Consider the following 19,393-nt stretch of genomic DNA (forward strand, 5'->3'; position numbering starts at 1 on the left):
ACTTGCCTGGACTTACACCTGAAACTTGACGCTGTCTTCTGTCTGCTGCCTGCCTGAACCCTAAGCCTGAAATTCGACACTGTCTGCCACCAATCCTTGTCCGGAGCCTGCATCTTGTTCCTGCCCCATCCTCCATCTAAGTTCTGTCAGCTGCCTGCACCCAGGGGCTCAACCGCTGTGGAACAGCAGTCGTTGCAGGTGAAGAATGGGGCTTTTCAACTGCTGCTCCTATTCTGGAATCAGCACAAGGGTTCACTGATCCTGACAACCAGAGAACAGGAAAAGTTGAAATTTTTGAAAAGGCTGTATCAGCAAAGGATGTGATACAGAAAGGTTGGTGAATGGAATGGTCTCACAGTGGAAACAGAGACACCCCCAGCTGATTTTACTGATCACCTGCCTAACTTAACAGAAAATTTTATAATACTGCACAGTAGTCCCCCACCCCCACCTTGCTACTCTTTCATGCCATCCAGCAAGCAAAAACATTTTGGGGATGGGTGGAGGGTTAAATTTTCTGTCTCCATACAACTCTCTACACCAGACCCTGCATACTCTCCAACGCAGTATTTGCCAGAGCCAGGTAATGCGGGAAAGAGCCTGTCTACTTCTCAGCGTCCTAAAATTAGTTTGGCGGCCTCTGCACTTTTTTTCTGCGACATCACCAAACTCCTTTGCTAATGTGGCTCAGATACCACGACTGAAAAGAAGAATAGGAGAATGATTATGTTATTTGCTAAGCAAGAGCACTATATCTGCAGTAAATCACATTTCAACCAGGGATCCACCCCAGGATATTGAGGGAACTCGGAGAGGTTCTGGTGGGTCCTCTTAAAGATTTGTTTAATATATCCTTGCAGACGGGAGAGGTTCCGAGGGATTGGAGAACGGCGGAGGTGGTCCCTCTTCACAAAAGTGGTGATAGAGAAGAAGCTGGAAACTACAGGCCAGTAAGCCTCACTTCGATTATTGGAAAAATAATGGAAGCGATGCTGAAGGAAAGGATAGTGAATTTCCTGGAAGCCAATAAGTTGCAAGATCCGAGACAACATGGCTTTACCAAAGGGAAATCGTGCCAAACGAATCTCATTGAATTCTTTGATTGGGTGACAGGAGAATTGAATCAGGTACGAGCTATAGACGTAATCTACTTCGATTTCAGCAAAGCTTTTGACACGGTTCCCCACAGGAGGCTCTTAAATAAACTGGATGAACTGAAGATAGGACCCGAAGTGGTGAACTGGATTAGGAACTGGTTGACGGACAGAAGCCAGAGGGTGATGGAGAATGTAATTCATTCGGAGGAAAGGTGAGTAGTGGTGTGCCTCAAGGATCGGTGCTGCTGAACTAAACATGTATACTCTGGAGGAAAGGAGAAACAGGGGTGATATGATACAGACGTTCAAATATTTGAAAGGTATTAATCCGCAAACGAACCTTTTCCGGAGATGGGAAGATGGTAGAACGAGAGGACATGAAATGAGAATGAAGGGGGGCAGACTCAAGAAAAATGTCAGGAAGTATTTTTCACGGAGGGAGTAGTGGATGCTTGGAATGCCCTCCCGCGGGAGGTGGTGGAAATGAAAACGGTAACGGAATTCAAACATGCGTGGGATAAGCATAAAGGAATCCTGTGCCGAAGGAATGGATCCTCAGGAGCTTAGTCAAGATCGGGAGGCGGGGCTGGTGGTTGGGAGGCGGGGATAGTGCTGGGCAGACTTATACGGTCTGTGCCAGAGCCGGTGGTGGGAAGCGGGACTGGTGGTTGGGAGGCGGGGATAGTGCTGGACAGACTTGTACGGTCTGTGCCAGAGTCGGTGGTTGGGAGGCAGGGCTGGTGGTTGGGAGGTGAGGATAGTGCTGGGCAGACTTATACGGTCTGTGCCAGAGCCGGTGGTTGGGAGGAGTGGCTGGTGGTTGGGAGGCGGGGATAGTTCTGGGCAGACTTATACGGTCTGTGCCCTGAAGAGCACAGGTACAAATCAAAGTAGGGTATTCACAAAAAGCAGCAAATATGAGTTATCTTGTTGGGCAGACTGGATGGACCGTGCAGGTCTTTTTCTGCCTTCATCTACTATGTTACTATGATTCTGTTCAATATATTTGTGAGTGAGATTGCCGAAGGGTTAGAAGGTAAAGTTTGCCTATTTGCGGATGATACTAAGATCTGTAACAGAGTGGACACCCGGGAGGGAGTGGAAAACATGAAAAAGGATCCGAGGAATAGAGAAGAATGGTCTAAGGTTTGGCAATTAAAATTCAATGCGAAGAAATGCAAAGTGATGCACTTAGGGAATAGAAATCCTCGGAAGACGTATGTGTTAGGTGGGGAGAGTCTGATAGGAACGGACGGGGAGAGGGATCTTGGGGTGATAGTATCTGAGGATCTGAAGGCGACGAAACAGTGTGACAAGGCGGTGGCCGTAGCTAGAAGGATGTTAGGCTGTATAGAGAGAGGTGTAACCAGAAGAAGAAAGGGGGTGTTGATGCCCCTGTATAAGTCGTTGCGTTACAAGATGTATTAGGAGAGACTTGATGACCTGAACATGTATACTCTGGAAGAAAGGAGAAACAGGGGTGATATGATACAGACATTCAAATATTTGAAAAGTATTAATCTGCAAACGAATCTTTTCCGGAGATGCGAAGGAGGTAGAACGAGAGGACATGAAATGAGATTGAAGGGGGGCAGACTCAAGAAAAATGTCAGGAAGTATTTTTTCACGGAGAGAGTAGTGGATGCTTGGAATGCCCTCCCGCGGGAGGTGGTGGAAATGAAAACGGTAACAGAATTCAAGCACGCGTGGGATAAACATAAAGGAATCCTGTTCAGAAGGAATGGATCCTAAGGAGCTTAGCCGAGATTGGGTGGCAGAGCCGGTGGCGGGAGGCGGGGATAGTGCTGGGCAGACTTATATGGTCTGTGCCAGAGCCAGTAGTTGGGAGGCGGGGATAGTGCTGGGCAAACTTACACGGTCTGTGCCAGAACCGGTGGTGGGAAGCGGGGCTGGTGATTGGGAGGCGGGGATAGTGCTGGGCAGACTTACACGGTCTGGGCCCTGAAAAGGACAGGTACAAATCAAGGTAAGGTATACACAAAAAGTAGCACATACGAGTTTATCTTGTTGGGCAGACTGGATGGGCCATGCAGGTCTTTTTCTGCCGTCATCTACTATGTTACTATGTACAGTAAATCACATTTCAAGGAAAGTGAACCTTTCTAAACATTCCACTGCCAAACTGACAATATATTTTGTTTCCAATAAAGACACACACAAAACAACTTTAGAAACTAAATATATTGTCAGGATCGATATTGGAAGTGACATCATTACTGAAGATGCCTAGATCTGGGGCTCCAGAGAGAGTCTGCAGTACCTACCCTTGGAATTTAAGTAAGATTGGAGGGAATGCTGATTTTTAAAAAGGTTCCAAAGATGATCCAGGAAATTATAGACCAGTGAGCCTGACATTGGTGCCGGGCAAAATGGTAGAGACTATTATAAATAACAATTACAGAGCATATTCAAAAGCATGGATTAATGAGACAAAGCCAACATTGATTTAGTGAAGAGAAATCTTACCTCACCAATTTATTACATTTCTTTGAAGGGGTGAAGGCAAGCTGTTTGATATTGTGTATGGGGATTTTCAATAGGCATTTGACAAAGTACCTCATAAAAGACTCCAGAGGAAATTGGAGAGTCATGGGATAGGAGGTAGTGCTCTACTGTGGATTAAAAACTGGTTAAAAGATAGAAAACAGAGAGTTGGGTTAAATGGTCAGTATTCTCAATGGAGAAGGGTAGATAGTGGAGTTCCCCAGGGGTCTGTGCTAGGACCGCTGCTTTTTAACATATTTATAAATGATCTAGGGATTGGAGTAACTAGTAAGGTAATTAAATTTGCTGATGACACAAAGTTATTCAAAGTTCTTAAATCGCAAGAGGATTGTAAAAAATTACAAGAGGACCTTACGAGACTGGGAAACTGGGCGTCCAAATGGCAGGTGATATTTAATGTAAGCAAGTGCAAAGTGATGCATATGGTAAAGAGGAACCTGAACTATAGCTAAGCAATGCAAGGTTCCACATTAGGAGTCACCGACCAGGAAAGGGATCTAGGTGTCATCATTGATGATAAATTGAAACCCTCTGCTCTGTGTGCAGCAGCGGCTAAGAAAGCCCCCTCCCTGCCCATCTTCAAGTCTTTGCCTAAAACCCACCTCTTCAATGCTGCGTTTGGCACCTAACTCTTACCTTTCAGTAAATCCAGACTGCCCCAATTTGACCGCCCCTATCAGACTGACCGTTCACTTGTCTCTTAGATTGTAAGCTCTTTGAGCAGGGACCGTCCCTCTTTGTTAAATTGTACAGCGCTGCGTAACCCTAGTAGCGCTTTAGAAATGTTAAGTAGTAGTAGAATGTTAGGTATTATTAGGAAAGAAATGGAAAACAAAAATGAGGACGTAATAATGCCTTTGTATCACTCCATGATGCGACCACACCTCAAATATTGTGTGCAATTCTGGTCACCGGAAACGGTGCATTAGGGGTAAAAACTATTGGGGATTAAAATCAAACCTTCCTCTAATCGAGCAAATTCAAAAGCAATACAGCACTTCTCTTCCCAGAGCAAAAGCATTCCCACCACACTGGCAAACACAAAGAATCTGCCACCTTGTTGGTACAGTTGATTTTATTTTCTCTCTCTAAGGTGGAAGGTCAGCTTTCACATTATGCTGCTTAATACTAACCAGCACAATAAAAACCTTAAATAATGATTTGAATGTGCTAAAACCTGCAATGTAAGGGTCTCAAAGTGACTTTAGTGTTATAATGTCAATAAAATATTAAAATCTCTGTGATGTATCAAAAAAAATCAATCTTTTAAAACTGCACCAAATTGAAAACCGAGGATGGGAATCAATGTAGCTTATTCTGCCAACTTAAAATCAGGCAAAAAGTGGCTACATCGGGTGATTGTTTTAATAAACTGCTCATCTCTTGAGACTGCTGATCTGCTTCTCTTTCTACTGCTGCGCTTAGTTGCAGATCATCCCCTCTCTTTGTTTGCTATAATGGTTTCCACTACTCCACATCTAAAGAGAAAATTGCAGTGTTTGCAATAAAACTGGGCAATATTGAGTGGGGCTCATATAGCATAGAAATCTGTACAGGTATTTCTCCCACAACCTAGTGGGACATTATTGGCAAACTGATCTGGAAAGATCCCAAAACAGTACAATACATTTTATAAGTACATAAGTACATAAGTAATGCCACACTGGGAAAAGACCAAGGGTCCATCGAGCCCAGCATCCTGTCCACGACAGCGGCCAATCCAGGCCAAGGGCACCTGGCAAGCTTCCCAAACGTACAAACATTCCACACATGTTATTCCTGGAATCTTGGATCTTTCCAAGTCCGTTTAGTAGCGGTTTATGGACTTGTCCTTTAGGAAACCGTCCAACCCCTTTTTAAACTCTGCTAAGCTAACCGCCTTCACCACTTTCTCCGGCAACGAATTCCAGAGTTTAATTACACGTTGGGTGAAGAAAAATTTTCTCCGATTTGTTTTAAATTTACTACACTGTAGTTTCATCGCATGCCCCCTAGTCCTAGTATTTTTGTAAAGCGTGAACAGAAGCTTCACATCCACCTGTTCCACTCCACTCATTATTTTATATACCTCTATCATGTCTCCCCTCAGCCGTCTCTTCTCCAAGCTGTATAGCCCTAGCCTCCTTAGTCTTTCTTCATAGGGAAGTCGTCCCATCCCCGCTATCATTTTAGTCGCCCTTCGCTGCACCTTTTCCAATTCTACTATATCTTTCTTGAGATGCGGCGACCAGAATTGAACACAATATTCAAGGTGCGGTCGCACCATGGAGCGATACAACGGCATTATAACATCCTCACACCTGTTTTCCATACCTTTCCTAATAATACCCAACATTCTATTCGCTTTCTTAGCCGCAGCAGCACACTGAGCAGAAGGTTTCAGTGTGTTATCGACGACGACACCCAGATCCCTTTCTTGGTCCGTAACTCCTAACGTGGAACCTTGCATGACGTAGCTATAATTCGGGTTCTTTTTTCCCACATGCATCACCTTGCACTTGCTCACATTAAACATCATCTGCCATTTAGCCGCCCAGTCTCCCAGTCTCGTAAGGTCGTCTTGTAATTTTTCACAATCCTGTCGTGATTTAACGACTTTGAATAACTTTGTGTCATCAGCAAATTTAATTACCTCGCTAGTTACTCCCATCTCTAAATCATTTATAAATATATTAAAAAGCAGCGGTCCTAGCACGGACCCCTGAGGAACCCCACTAACTACCCTTCTCCATTGTGAATACTGCCCATTTAACCCCACTCTCTGTTTCCTATCCTTCAACCAGTTTTTAATCCACAATAGGACATTTCCTCCTATCCCATGACCCTCCAATTTCCTCTGTAGCCTTTCATGAGGTACCTTGTCAAACGTCTTTTGAAAATCCAGATACACAATATCAACCGACTCCCCTTTGTCCACATGTTTGTTCACTCCTTCAAAGAATTGAAGTAAATTGGTCAGGCAAGATTTCCCCACACAAAAGCCATGCTGACTTGGTCTCAGTAATCCATGTCCTTGGATGTGCTCTGTAATTTTGTTTTTAATAATAGCCTCTACCATTTTCCCAGGCACCGACGTCAGACTCACCGGTCTATAATTTCCCGGATCTCCCCTGGAGCCTTTTTTAAAAATGGGCGTTACATTGGCCACCCTCCAATCTTCCGGTACCACGCTCGATTTTAAGGATAAGTTGCATATCACTAGCAGTAGCTCCGCAAGCTCGTTTTTCAGTTCTATCAGTACTCTAGGATGAATACCATCCGGTCCAGGAGATTTGCTACTCTTCAGTTTGCCGAACTGCCCCATTACGTCCTCCAAGTTTACCGTGAAGTCAGTAAGTTTCTCCGACTCGTCCGCTTGAAATACCATTTCCGACACCGGTAACCCACCCAAATCTTCCTCGGTGAAGACCGAAGCAAAGAATTCATTCAGTCTCTCCGCTACGTCTTTGTCTTCCTTGATCGCCCCTTTTACCCCTCGGTCATCCAGCGGCCCAACCGATTCTTTTGCCGGCTTCCTGCTTTTAATATACCGAAAAAAATTTTTACTATGTTTTTTTGCCTCTAATGCTATCTTTTTTTCATACTCCCTCTTGGCCTTCTTAATCTGCGCCTTGCATTTGCTTTGACACTCCTTATGCTGTTTCTTGTTATTTTCAGACGGTTCCTTCTTCCATTTTCTGAAGGCGTTTCTTTTAGCCCTAATAGCTTCCTTCACCTCACTTTTCAACCAGGCCGGGTGTCTTTTGGACTTCCGTCTTTCTTTTCTAATTTGCAGAATATGTATGGCCTGGGCCTCCAGGATGGTATTTTTGAACAGCGTCCACGCCTGTTGTACAGTTTTTACTCTCTCAGTTGCCCCCCTAAGTTTTTTTTTTACCGTTCTTCTCATTTTATCATAGTCTCCTTTTTTAAAGTTAAACGCTAACGTATTTGACTTTCTGTGTACAGTTACTTCAAGGTCGATGTCAAAACTGATCATATTATCATATGCGCATGTCAATGAGAAACCTGAAAGAGATATGATATAGGTAGGTGGGGGAAGAGTCAATTATTGAAATATACACCCAAGTAAAGATTCACCGTAGAGTGAAATGAAAATAGCTGTGTCAGTTATATGAGACTCTATCTCATGTAGTTAATTCATCTATTAAGCTATCCCGCTGAATACCCTCTGCTATTTCACATTGGTTTTGACTATTTGAGAAGCGAGCAGAGTCTGGCCAAGGAGTTCTGGTAGTATCCTAGAAATAAGCAGTGGATTTTTCCCGTACATCTTAATAATGGCTTATGGACGTTTCTTTTCGGAAGCTATCCAAACCTTTTTTAAAACCTGCTAAGCTAACTGCTTTTACCACATTCTCTGGTAACGAATTCCAGAGTTTAATTACACTTTGAGTGAAGAAATATTTTCTCCAATTTGTTTTAAGATTTCAACATTTTTATTGATGACAAAGCAGTATAACACATCCATGACCCAACATTAGGTCCAATGAAGAAAACATATAGAAAGTATAAATACATTACAGCCAGTCATCAATCGTTTTTCACCTTTATGAATACCTCCCCCCTCCCTTCCCCTGTTATAGAAACCAGCCTCTTCCACCCCATCGGTATGACAGCATAAATTCAAACGCCTTAACCCCCAGAACTACAACAACTTTCATATATCCACTTTATAACAAGTAAACAAAGGCATCGAACTAAAGACAGGTGAGAATGCTGAGTCGAACACCCCCACCGAGAGAGTCAGAGGGCCTGTGCTCCGATAGCCCTCCCTCCCCCTTCCGGCAGGTGTCTTTATCAGAAAAAGACAAGGTCTGAGATACATCCAAGTACTACTTCCCTCCCCCTATAACTCCCCCTTCTCCTAATCCCCCCTCCCGCGTCTGCTCTACCATCACATTCCCAATTCCAAAGAGGGAAAAACCTTAATCCCAGTCAATTGCCACTAGTTGCTGAGAGAGAATTAGACAGCGCTCCAAGTTTGTTGATAATATTACTCCTCGCCTTATGAGACATTGTGTTAATATATCCTACCCAAGTAAGATAGAAATTACTTTCTGTTTTAAGATTAAGCAGAGAGTCCTGGAGTTCCATCATAAGTAGTTCATGTAAGCGAATCCGCCATTGCCAAAAAGAGGGGGCCAATTCCTGAGTCCAATTAACAAGGATGCACTTCATACCAACAAGGAAAGCTATATGAGCCAATACGTTCTGATAAATCATGCCCACCTCCACTGGTGGCTGACATCCCAATAAAATGCACATAGGCAGCTGCTTTGCCTTACACCCTCCAATCCTTTCTAGGAATTTGACTATCCTAATCCAAAAAGCTGTTATAGCCAAACATTTCCAAAAGGCGTGGTAAAAATCATTATGTGTCGCACCACATTGTCTACATTGAGCCGATTCTAAGTACCCCATTCGACAGAAGTGTGACTGAGAGGTATACGCCCAATATATCACTCTAATCTGGCATTCCTGAAGGATTGCGCTCTGTGTCCATTTCAAAACCCCTCTCCAACCCCTCATCAAATCTCGCGGGGTGACCTCCCTCTGTCAGGTTGGCAATGGAATGTTTAGAAAAGCTCACTTTCCTTGAAATGTGATTTACTGCAGGTAGTGTTCTTGTTCAGCAGGGCAGTATGGGACATACTAGATAAGCATGTATGACTGGAAGAGATAATGGTACAAAGCAAGAGGTCAATATTGCAATAGGAAAGGGTCATGATCTGCTTTCATATTCTAGATTTCTGAATTCTGGAATTTGTTCTTGGTTAATTTCAGGATTGAATGTTATTAACTCTGGATTTTTTTTCTTTCTAAAATTAAATAAAAAACATATGTCTGTAGTTCATAGTCAGAAGACACATGCATGGTTCATCAAGGAATATGTTATTTTTCACCTACACAAAAGGGAATGCTTGAGAAGCACAGACATTACCCAGCTGTCTACTGATTTCTATCACCTAATGCATATCATCTGTGGATCATTCTTATGTTTATAAAAGTCCAATCAAAGGTATCATCACTTATCCTCCAAAGGCTGCTTACCTGTGGAATGGATGAGAACTTGTTCTGAGTCAGCGTCATTCTCATCACTAAAATGTGGCTCTTCCTTCATAATCCACAATGAAAGGTCAGGATGGAATACTGCTGTATCTGTTATCAAAAACAATATAAATCAACAAAAGAGAAAACCAAAGGGGAGCTCACAAAATATGGGTAGTAACAGTACACCGTGGGAAATACCAGACAAATGAGCAAAAAGTCTAATCTAATCTGGTTCTTATATTCTGACCGTTGTTCCGGTACAGATTCACAGCAGTTTACAGCTCTTTATTGTACAAACTTGTAAAAAGGACTCAACACGAGTCGTGTTTCTGACCAACTGCCTTCTTCAGCAGTCCATAAACCATGCAATAATGGTGTATATCAGATAACAAAATAAACACATGTTTGGCATTCGGTGCAGCTCTCCATTTAAATATACTGTTCGTTTGTCTGCTATTTCCCACGGTGTACTGTTATTAATAAACACATTAATCTAAGAGTCAAAGATGAAAGCTTTACTCTTATTCATAAATATCCAGTGTAATTTCAACACTACATACTTGCTCAGCTTTAAAAAACAAACAACAACAACAAAACACCCCAATTTCGTTCAAACTAATGAGTTTTCCCTCCACTGGGTATAGGAAATATAACGCCACAGTGGCACCTTGTGGCCAGATGTAGCATGTGTATCTGTATGCAATGGCTTGTGGCTTCTACATGAAAACACTGCTGTGATGGTTAGGCTGAAATAGGCATAAGATTTAAAAGTTGAAAATGAGCACTCATGGTGCCTCTGACTAGTTCCAGTTCCAATTAAGCTGAAGTGCAAAAGCAGGAAGAAACTGCTAGGTCAAAACTCACTCTTCTCTGTATATGGAGTGAAGGTACATACTATGTATTTAGTGAATGCTGAAAGAAGATGGGTTCATGAAGATTAATGAGGATTAGAGAATGATGAGGGGACATCTCCACGAACGCTGTCCCCCATCTACAGAAGCCTCAAACAGTTTATTTTATATATATAAGCAGTGCACTCCATTTAAGTGCACATCGGATAAGCGCATGCTCTATTTAACTGCATGCCGTACTTCGGTCCCGTTTTTGGCACCATCAATTTCTATGGGGACAAACTTCGGTTTAGCGCACCACTGATAAGTGCAAGATTCGCTTATATACATGGTTCAAGACTCCGCATAAGCGCGGGCATGGAATATGGAAGCCGATTGGCGCGTGACAACCAATGAGATTTCAAATTTACTGCATCTAACTGCCACAGGCAGAATAAGCGAAAGAATGTTGTTAGGGCGTACACTGGGGTCGTCATTGCGGCGGAACGGTAAGACTAACACTGGCTGAACGAATAGAAGTTCTTAAAAAATTAGAAAACAAAGTCAAGCATCTATTGCTAAAGAATATGGTGTCAATCCCAGACAAATTTCACGTGTCTTGAAGCAGAAAGACCAGCTTCTGGAAGACTGGCAAAACAATACAAATCCACACAGGAAATGAAAACGGGCGGGAAAAGCTGAGGATGTAGAAGATGCTCCTCTTCGGTCGTTTTCTCAAGTCAGGAGCAGACAGTTTCCTGTCAGTGGTCCACTGCTTATGGAGAAAGCTAATCAGCTAGCTGAAAGTCTTGGACTAATTGAATTCAAAGCCACTGTTGGATGGTTGGAAAGATGGAAGGAGAGGAACAGCATAAAATTCAACAAACAACATGGTGAGAAACAAGACGCTGATGACTTTGGAGCTGAAAATTGGGTTGTTTCAGTTCTTCCTACCATCTTGAACGAGTTTGCACCTCGTGACATTTTCAATGCTGACGAAAATGGTCTCTACTGGCGAGCGATTCCTGATGGAACACTTGCATTCAAACATGCCGAAACTACTGGAGGTAAAACATCGAAGGACCGACTGACAATCCTCCTTTGCTGCAATATGGATGGGAGTGAGAAATTGGAACCCCTCGTCATTGGAAAGAGCAAACAGCCCCATTGCTTCAAGAAAGTTAAGCGACTTCCTGTGTCATATGAGGCTAACGCAAATTCATGGATGACTGGGGAAATTTGGAAGAAGTGGCTAAAGAAGTTAGACACTAGAATGCGGGCACAAAAGCGTTAGATTTTGCTGCCTTGTGATAATTGTGCTGCATACGGGGATGATGTCAGGCTGTCTAACGTCAAGGTGGTCTTCCTGCCACCAAACACTACCTCTCTGATCCAACCTATGGATCAGGGCATACTACTACTACTATTTAGCATTTCTATAGCGCTACAAAGCGTACGCAGCACTGCACAAACATAGAAGAAAGACAGTCCCTGCTCAAAGAGCTTACAATCTAATAGACAAAAAATAAATAAAGTAAGCAAATCAAATCAATTAATGTGAACGGGAAGGAAGAGAGGAGGGTAGGTGGAGGCGAGTGGTTACAAGTGGTTACGAGTCAAAAGCAATGTTAAAGAGGTGGGCTTTCAGTCTAGATTTAAAGGTGGCCAAGGATGGGGCAAGACGTAGGGGCTCAGGAAGTTTATTCCAGGCATAGGGTGCAGCGAGACAAAAGGCGCGGTCTGGAGTTGGCAGTAGTGGAGAAGGGAACAGATAAGAAGGATTTATCCATGGAGCGGAGTGCACGGGAAGGGGTGTAGGGATGGACGAGTGTGGAGAGATACTGGGGAGCAGCAGAGTGAGTACATTTATAGGCATAACAGCCAATTTCAAACACAATATCGGATTCTTGTGCTACGTCGTCTGATCAGCGTTATGGATGACCAGACTGGCAAGGACAAACATGCTGTTGAACTGGCTCGTAATCTATCACTGTTGGATTCCCTACATATGCAGAAAGAAGCCTGGAATTATGTTACACAGGCAACCATTGTGAACTGCTACAAGCGGGCAAGATTTGTTAAGGATGAGGAGAGGAACGAAACAAATGCAGCTGTTGCAAACGCGTCAGATGAACAGGTTATTGACATCCCAGCCGGTGTTACTGAAGAGGAGTTCCATCGCTACGTAGCTGTTGATTACGATCTACAAACAGCTGAAGACAGCACTGATGTCGAGATATGCGCCTACACACAGGCAACAACGGCTGACGATGGAACAGATGAAGAAATGAGCAGCGAGGCACATGCTGACGAAATTCAACAACCTCCTCCTGTCACTTTTGCAAGAGCGCTGGAGAGTCTCAACGCTGTGCGGGCCTATCTGGAGGCCACTGGATGTCAGTGCTATGACAGTGTTTACCGTCTGGCAGACGTAGTCTATGGAACTCACAGACCCAAGAGTGTACAGAGGACTATAACTGATTACTTCAGGTAAGCCTAATGTCAGTTAACTGAGACTGTATACTGTATGTATAATAATAAACAGTACTGTACATATGTTTATCAGATGTCAAGCTTCTTTGGGTCACAATGGTTAAGTGCATGCTCCGGTTTAACTGCATGCATTTCTTTGGTCCCAGACCCTTGCACTTAAGCGGATTGCACTGTATACACACACACACATATAAATATATATATATATATATATATATATATATATATATATATATATATACACACACACACACACACACATAGTCCTGCTAGTAAGCCCAAGCTATTCTAAAATGTTTACAGCAGAAGTGAAACATCTTCAAAAGCAATCAAACCTGTGGAGTGGAGGAGTGGCCTAGTGGTTAGGGTGGTGGACTTTGGTCTTGGGGAACTGAGGAACTGAGTTCTATTCCCACTTCAGGCACAGGCAGCTCCTTGTGACTCTGGGCAAGTCACTTAACCCTCCATTGCCCCAGGTACAAATAAGTACCTGTATACAATATGTAAGCCGCATTGAGCCTGCCATGAGTGGGAAAGCGCGGGGTACAAATGTAACAAAAATTAAAAAAAAAAAAATAAACTTATCCTTCTGATAAGCTGAACCAGAATATATTCCACATCAAACTCATGGTCATTTATAGCAAAAAATCTTTAATGTAACAGTCTTCAGCAATCAGCCTTCAATAAATAATACTATATCCTAACAGGATCCCGATACTAACAATGTTTTGCTAAACACTTTTTCAAGGAACCCAATGAATGACTACTGTCACCCCGGGTCTCCCTTCCAGCCGGGGCCTGGGTGGCTCCTGCTTGGCTTGCTTCTCTGGGGAGTAGCCGGAGTTCTATGCCGTGGGCGGGTCTCCTTATCTCGCTTACTCCACGATAGCAGACGAAACCAGGAAGGTTACAGTTCCCTCCCTTTCTGCGTGCCATTGGTCTTTTATCAGGAGTTCAGTAAACAAAACCAGAAGGCACTGGATAGATTCTCCAAGTCAGATTTCCTTTAATCAATTTCCAGCAAACCACTTAGCACAACCCTGCTCCACATCGGTAGTGCTCACACAGCTTCATTCCTCCTCTTCTGGTTTACAGTAACAGTTAGTGCTCAATACTGCTGCACCACACTGATCTTGACATTCAAACCCGCGTAGCCTGTCCTTTGGTTCACTTATCACCAGGGCTTTTTTTGAGGGGGTACTTGGGGGTACTGAGTACCGGCACCTTTTCCATTGTCTGCTAAAATTGCGCATGGTCCCCAAATTTTAATGAACAAGCTCAGGCTCTACACACCAATTCTGCCTTGTTATAGATTCTGTGACTGGTTGCAGGGGGCCTATTATGGGGTGGGTCCCTCAGTGATAACCCCATCACGAAGGGTGGCCTGGCATTTGAGTACTGGCACCTTTTTCGCTAGAAAAAATGCACTGCTTATCACAGTCTAATCACTTAGTATTACTCCTTACAGTCTGCCTAGATAGCTTGCTAGTAAAGCTCTCCCACAGCTTTTTCCCAAACTCTGCTATCCTTTCCTCCCCCTTTTTACACAGGTCTGGCAATAACCTGACCCATAAAGCTTTTACCTTTCCTTTGGAGACTCAAGCTAGAGCGGAGATGTATATCAGTTCTACTACTCCCCCTTTCTGCCTATCCCTGTCATTCTTATCTCACTCCATAGCTTCTTCCGCCTCTGCCTCCTGTAGCTGCTGCTCATCACATTGATTGGAACTCATTTCCCAATCATTCCCTTCCCCCTCTTCTCCCTGTGAGTCATGGGTTTTACCTTGCCCTGGTGGTTTCTGGGGACTGCAGTTCTCTCCCCAATATTGATCTCTTACTGAGCTCATTTCCACCAGAGGGCAAACTTTTCCTCCAGGGGGAATCTGGGACTTGTAGTCCCTTTCCTTGGGAGGAAAGCTCTGCTGTTGTTTCCTCCTCCACTTGTCTAATATAGTGCTCCTGCTACCCTGCTCACACTGCACATAAATACAGCATGATCTCCTCATTGCAGCTTTAAAGTAGTCTGAATGAATACCTGAAAATCTCTCACCCTTATTTTATGTTGTTTCTGTGTCTGGTTGTTTACCCCCTCCCCCCATTCAATCTTGCCCTTCTTGAGATTTGTTGGATAACTGGATCAATGACAGAGGGTGATGGTAAATCCAATAAGCACAGAAAGATGAGTAGTGGAGTGCCACAGGGATCGATACTGGGACTGAATCTATTCAATATTTGAGAGTGACATTGCCGAAGGCTGGAACGAAAAGTTTGCCTTTATTAATTTATTTATTCTTATATCCCACATTTATCTAAAAACAAGTGGCTTACAATTAATAGGAAAAATTACAGTTGTGTTTTACAATTACATGGCAGTACAGAACATCAGTAGCAGATACAATTAACCAAAGATTGCAACAGAATGGACACCCATGAGGGAGTGGACACATGAGACGTGATCTACAAAAATTAGAAGAATGGTCTACAGTGGTGCTTCTCAATCACCTCCTGGAGGTAAACCTAGACAGTCGGGTTTTCAGGAATACCACAATGAATATGCAAAAGAAATCTGCATACCATGGCTCTCCAATATATGCAAATTTATCTCTTACGTATTAATTGTGGTGATCCTGAAAACCCAACTGTGCTTCCAGGAGAACCAGTCTAAGGTCTGGCAGTTATTTTAATGCAAAGTAGTGCAGAAAACCAAAGGACTTTTATGTGATAGGGGGCAAGAGGATGATAAGCATGGATCAGAGAGGAACCTTGAGATGATAGTGTCTGATCTTAAGGTGGTGAAACAATATAACAAATCAGTGGTCAAAGACAGAATGATACCAGGCTGCAGAGAAAGAGATAACTAGCAGAAGAAATGGGTGTTAACACCATTGAACAAGTTATTGGTGAAGTCCCACTTGGAGTACTGTGCTCAGTTTTGAAGGCTTTATCTCACTAAGAACATAAAAAAAGTTGAAGTGGATGAGAGGAAGGTGCACCAAAAGTAGTGTAAGAAAGCAAAGTCACTCACCTGTAACAGATGTTCTCTAAGCACAGCAGGAAACATATCCTCACATATGGGTGACATGATCTGAAGGGAGCTCTGGCACGGAGACGCTCTCCAATGTTCATTTATTAGTGGAGCACTTGATCTGGTGCAGGATGTAATGGTGATGGGGCCGCTTGATAACAGTAATCATAATATGATCAGATTTGATATTAGCTTTGGAGTAAGTATAAACAGGAAATCCAATACGTTAGCGTTTAACTTTCAAAAAGGAGACTATGATAAAATGAGAATGGTGAAATTAAAAAAAAAAAAAAAAAACTAAGAGGAGCAGATGTGAAGGTATTTTTTGCATTTGATGTTTTCTGTCATGGTGTTAATGTATTCTCGGATTTTACTGTTTTTAATATTAATTTTTAATACTTGTTGTTTTGTTTTCTATTTTTGTTACCCGACAGCTCTGCTGGGCGAAACATGGCCTGTGTCGGGCAATATATTTTATATGCAACTCTGTCACTGATCTGCTTTGTCGTCTTCCACAAGAAATACTTCTTTACAGAGAGAGTGGTGGATGTGTGGAACGACCTCTTCAAAGAACTTACATCTTTGCTGGCTGAAAAAGGGGAGAATAGATCATTTACACGCAATCTAAGTAATTAAATATCTAAAGTTCTCAATTTGCAGGTATTAATGAATAACGCAATAATGATTTTGCTACTGAGAGAAAAACATGTGATTTATACTAAATTGAACCCGCCAATTCCAAATATGAACTCCAAATCTGCCTGACACATCTAGATTTTAAGTTATACATGCAAAGCCTATTCACTTATAATATTAATGCATTATATATTGGAAATATTCCAACGGACATGCCCGGACCTGTCCGGACGCGCTCAGACAGATCTACTGGCTGATGTCAGCAGTAAGTATATAAGGTAAGATGGATAAACGCAAATGTGTTAACGATCCGGACAATTTCTGCTACATATGTCAGCTCGTTCGTACCTCAATCTCCACTACCCAGCTTTTAGTGGCCTAAAATATAAGACCGTCTATGCTTTCTCTTATCTCAGCACTCAATTGTGGAACGGGCTGCCTCAAGTGGTCAAATTCACTCCTGATCACCCGACCTTCAAGAAGCGACTCAAGACCTTCCTTTTTGGTAGAGCATACACCGTGAGTCCGCCTGGCGCCACATCCTTCTGAACCACGGCTATCTTTGCGACACATTGCCACCTTCTCCTCTCTCCCTTTCCCTCCTCAGTTATTTCTCTTTCCCTCTTACGACTTTGAATATTGTATTTTGAATTATTGTTTGCTTAATAAACTATTGTATGCCACACTGAGCCTGCCCATGGGTGGGAATATTGTGGGATATAAATGCCATAAATAAATAAATAAATAAATAAATATGTGGCAAATGCACTGATCAGCACAAGAATCTGATAAAGCGAGTGCGCCTTGCTTACAAGTATTACTTTGACTGTCAAACTGGAGATCAAGATAAAAGCTGGGCACCTCATGTTTGTTGCACTGTGTGTTACTCTGGGCTAACGCAGTGGTTGAATGGTAAAAGGAAAGGAATGGCTTTTGCAGTGCCGATGGTTTGGTGTGAGCAGAAAAATCACCATTCAGAATGTTATTTTTGCATGACTAAAATCACCGGATATTCAATGAGAAACAAGTCACAAATTGTGTATCCTGACTGTGAGTCTGCTCTTAAACCAGTACCACACGATGTAGAGAATCCAGTGCCTGCCCCTCCTGCACAGGAACGGCATTTGAAACTGATGCTTCTGATCCTGATGAAGAAGATGTTGATTGGCATGATGTATTTCCTGATCCAGAACAACTGGAGGGTCAGCCACACTTGCTGAGCCAATCAGATTTAGATGAAAGTCAGAACTGCTAGCTTCTAGACTTCGGGAATGGAATTTGCTACAACGAAGCACCACAACTTCACACTTTCGTCATTGACACACCAAGTTAGCTGCATACTATGCGATGGAAAGCGATGTCTTGTTTCTTTACTGATGTAAATGGTCTTATTTATTTAGAACATTTATATCCCACATACTCCCAACATAGCAGGCTCTATGTGGCTAACAGCAGCTACAGAAATAACAACATATAATTCAGGGCGGAACAGAGAATAGGGATCAACATGGGGGAGGGGGAACAACAGAGGAAACAAAAGAGGGACGGCAGGCAGTTAAGTAACAGTGGAGTAGGCTCTGCAACAGAGATAAGTCTTGAGGAATTTCTTAAACAGTGTGTGGTCGGTAGTCTCTTTTAATGATGATGGTAGAGCATTCCAGAAACGAGAGCTCACAAAGCAAAATGTGGAGGCGAAGAGCAATTTGTATCTGAGATTCCTGCAGTTAGGATAGTGGAGATTAAGTTAAGTGCGAGACGGCTTCATGGAATTTCTAGGAGGGAGGTCAATCAGGCTGAACATATAAACTGGAGCATCCCCGTATATGATCTTGTGGGTGAGAGCAGATTTTGAATTCAATACGTTCCCTTTATCGGGAGCCAGTGGAACTTCTCTCTCAGAGGTTTTTTTTTTTTTTTTAAATTTATAGAAGTCTTTATTGAGCATAAATAAGCACAACATTGCATAGGCATCCAAATACAAAACAAATAACAATGAAATAGTATAATATGCCTCACATTTACTAAATCCAAAGTAGAGTGCCACACAAACACTCCCTTGTACCTCAGAACCATGCTGAAACCATACCTTATACTACTTCAAACTTCTTTTTTTTTTTTTTTTTATTATAAACAGGATAATCTCACCTACTTCCTATCCCTAATCCCTCCCCCCTCCTCCCTCCCCCCCTCATCTGTCCTTCCACTCCAATGTTGTCTCCTTTATCCAGAACATCTGTTTAAAAAGGGTTCCCAGACCCTTTTCCATTTAGGCATGGTTTTTCTTTTCTCAGCAGTTAATCTCTCCATCTCACATACATATCGTACCTTAGTTATCCATCTCACCATTGGGGGAACCACTGGGGATTTCCAGCTTTGAGCTAAATTGATCCTGGCTACAGTCAAATGCACTCCTAAGTAGTGCCCACTGGTCCATTGTAAATCCCGCTGGTCTCTGTTCTAGTAAGAAGATCAGAGGATGCCACTGTACAGATTTGCCTACCCATACCTGAAGTCGTGACTGTACTCCTTTCCAGTACGCCTGGGCCTTGGGACATGACCACCATATATGTCCTGCGGTTCCCACAGCCCCGCACTTTCTCCAACAGCGTTGTGATACCTGGGCAAACATGTGGTGTAATCTGACCGGTGTCAAATGCCATCTATAAAAGACCTTTATGGCGCTTTCCTGCATGGCCACTGCTGTAGAGGATCTCAATATCCTCCGTTCAAGC

General features: G+C 42.9%; 1 protein-coding gene across 1 annotated transcript in view; it reads right to left on the bottom strand.

The window, feature by feature from the left end:
* Positions 1–19,393, bottom strand: part of LOC115458147 (zinc finger protein 300-like) — a 175,327-nt gene that overhangs the window by 6,612 nt on the left and 149,322 nt on the right. Inside the window, exon 9 of the mRNA XM_030188000.1 lies at positions 9,678–9,785. Coding sequence (XP_030043860.1) covers positions 9,678–9,785 — 108 coding nt within the window. The remainder of the gene's footprint in view (positions 1–9,677; positions 9,786–19,393) is intronic.

This window comes from Microcaecilia unicolor, chromosome 14, assembly GCF_901765095.1.
Source record: "Microcaecilia unicolor chromosome 14, aMicUni1.1, whole genome shotgun sequence".
Lineage (NCBI taxonomy): Eukaryota > Metazoa > Chordata > Amphibia > Gymnophiona > Siphonopidae > Microcaecilia > Microcaecilia unicolor.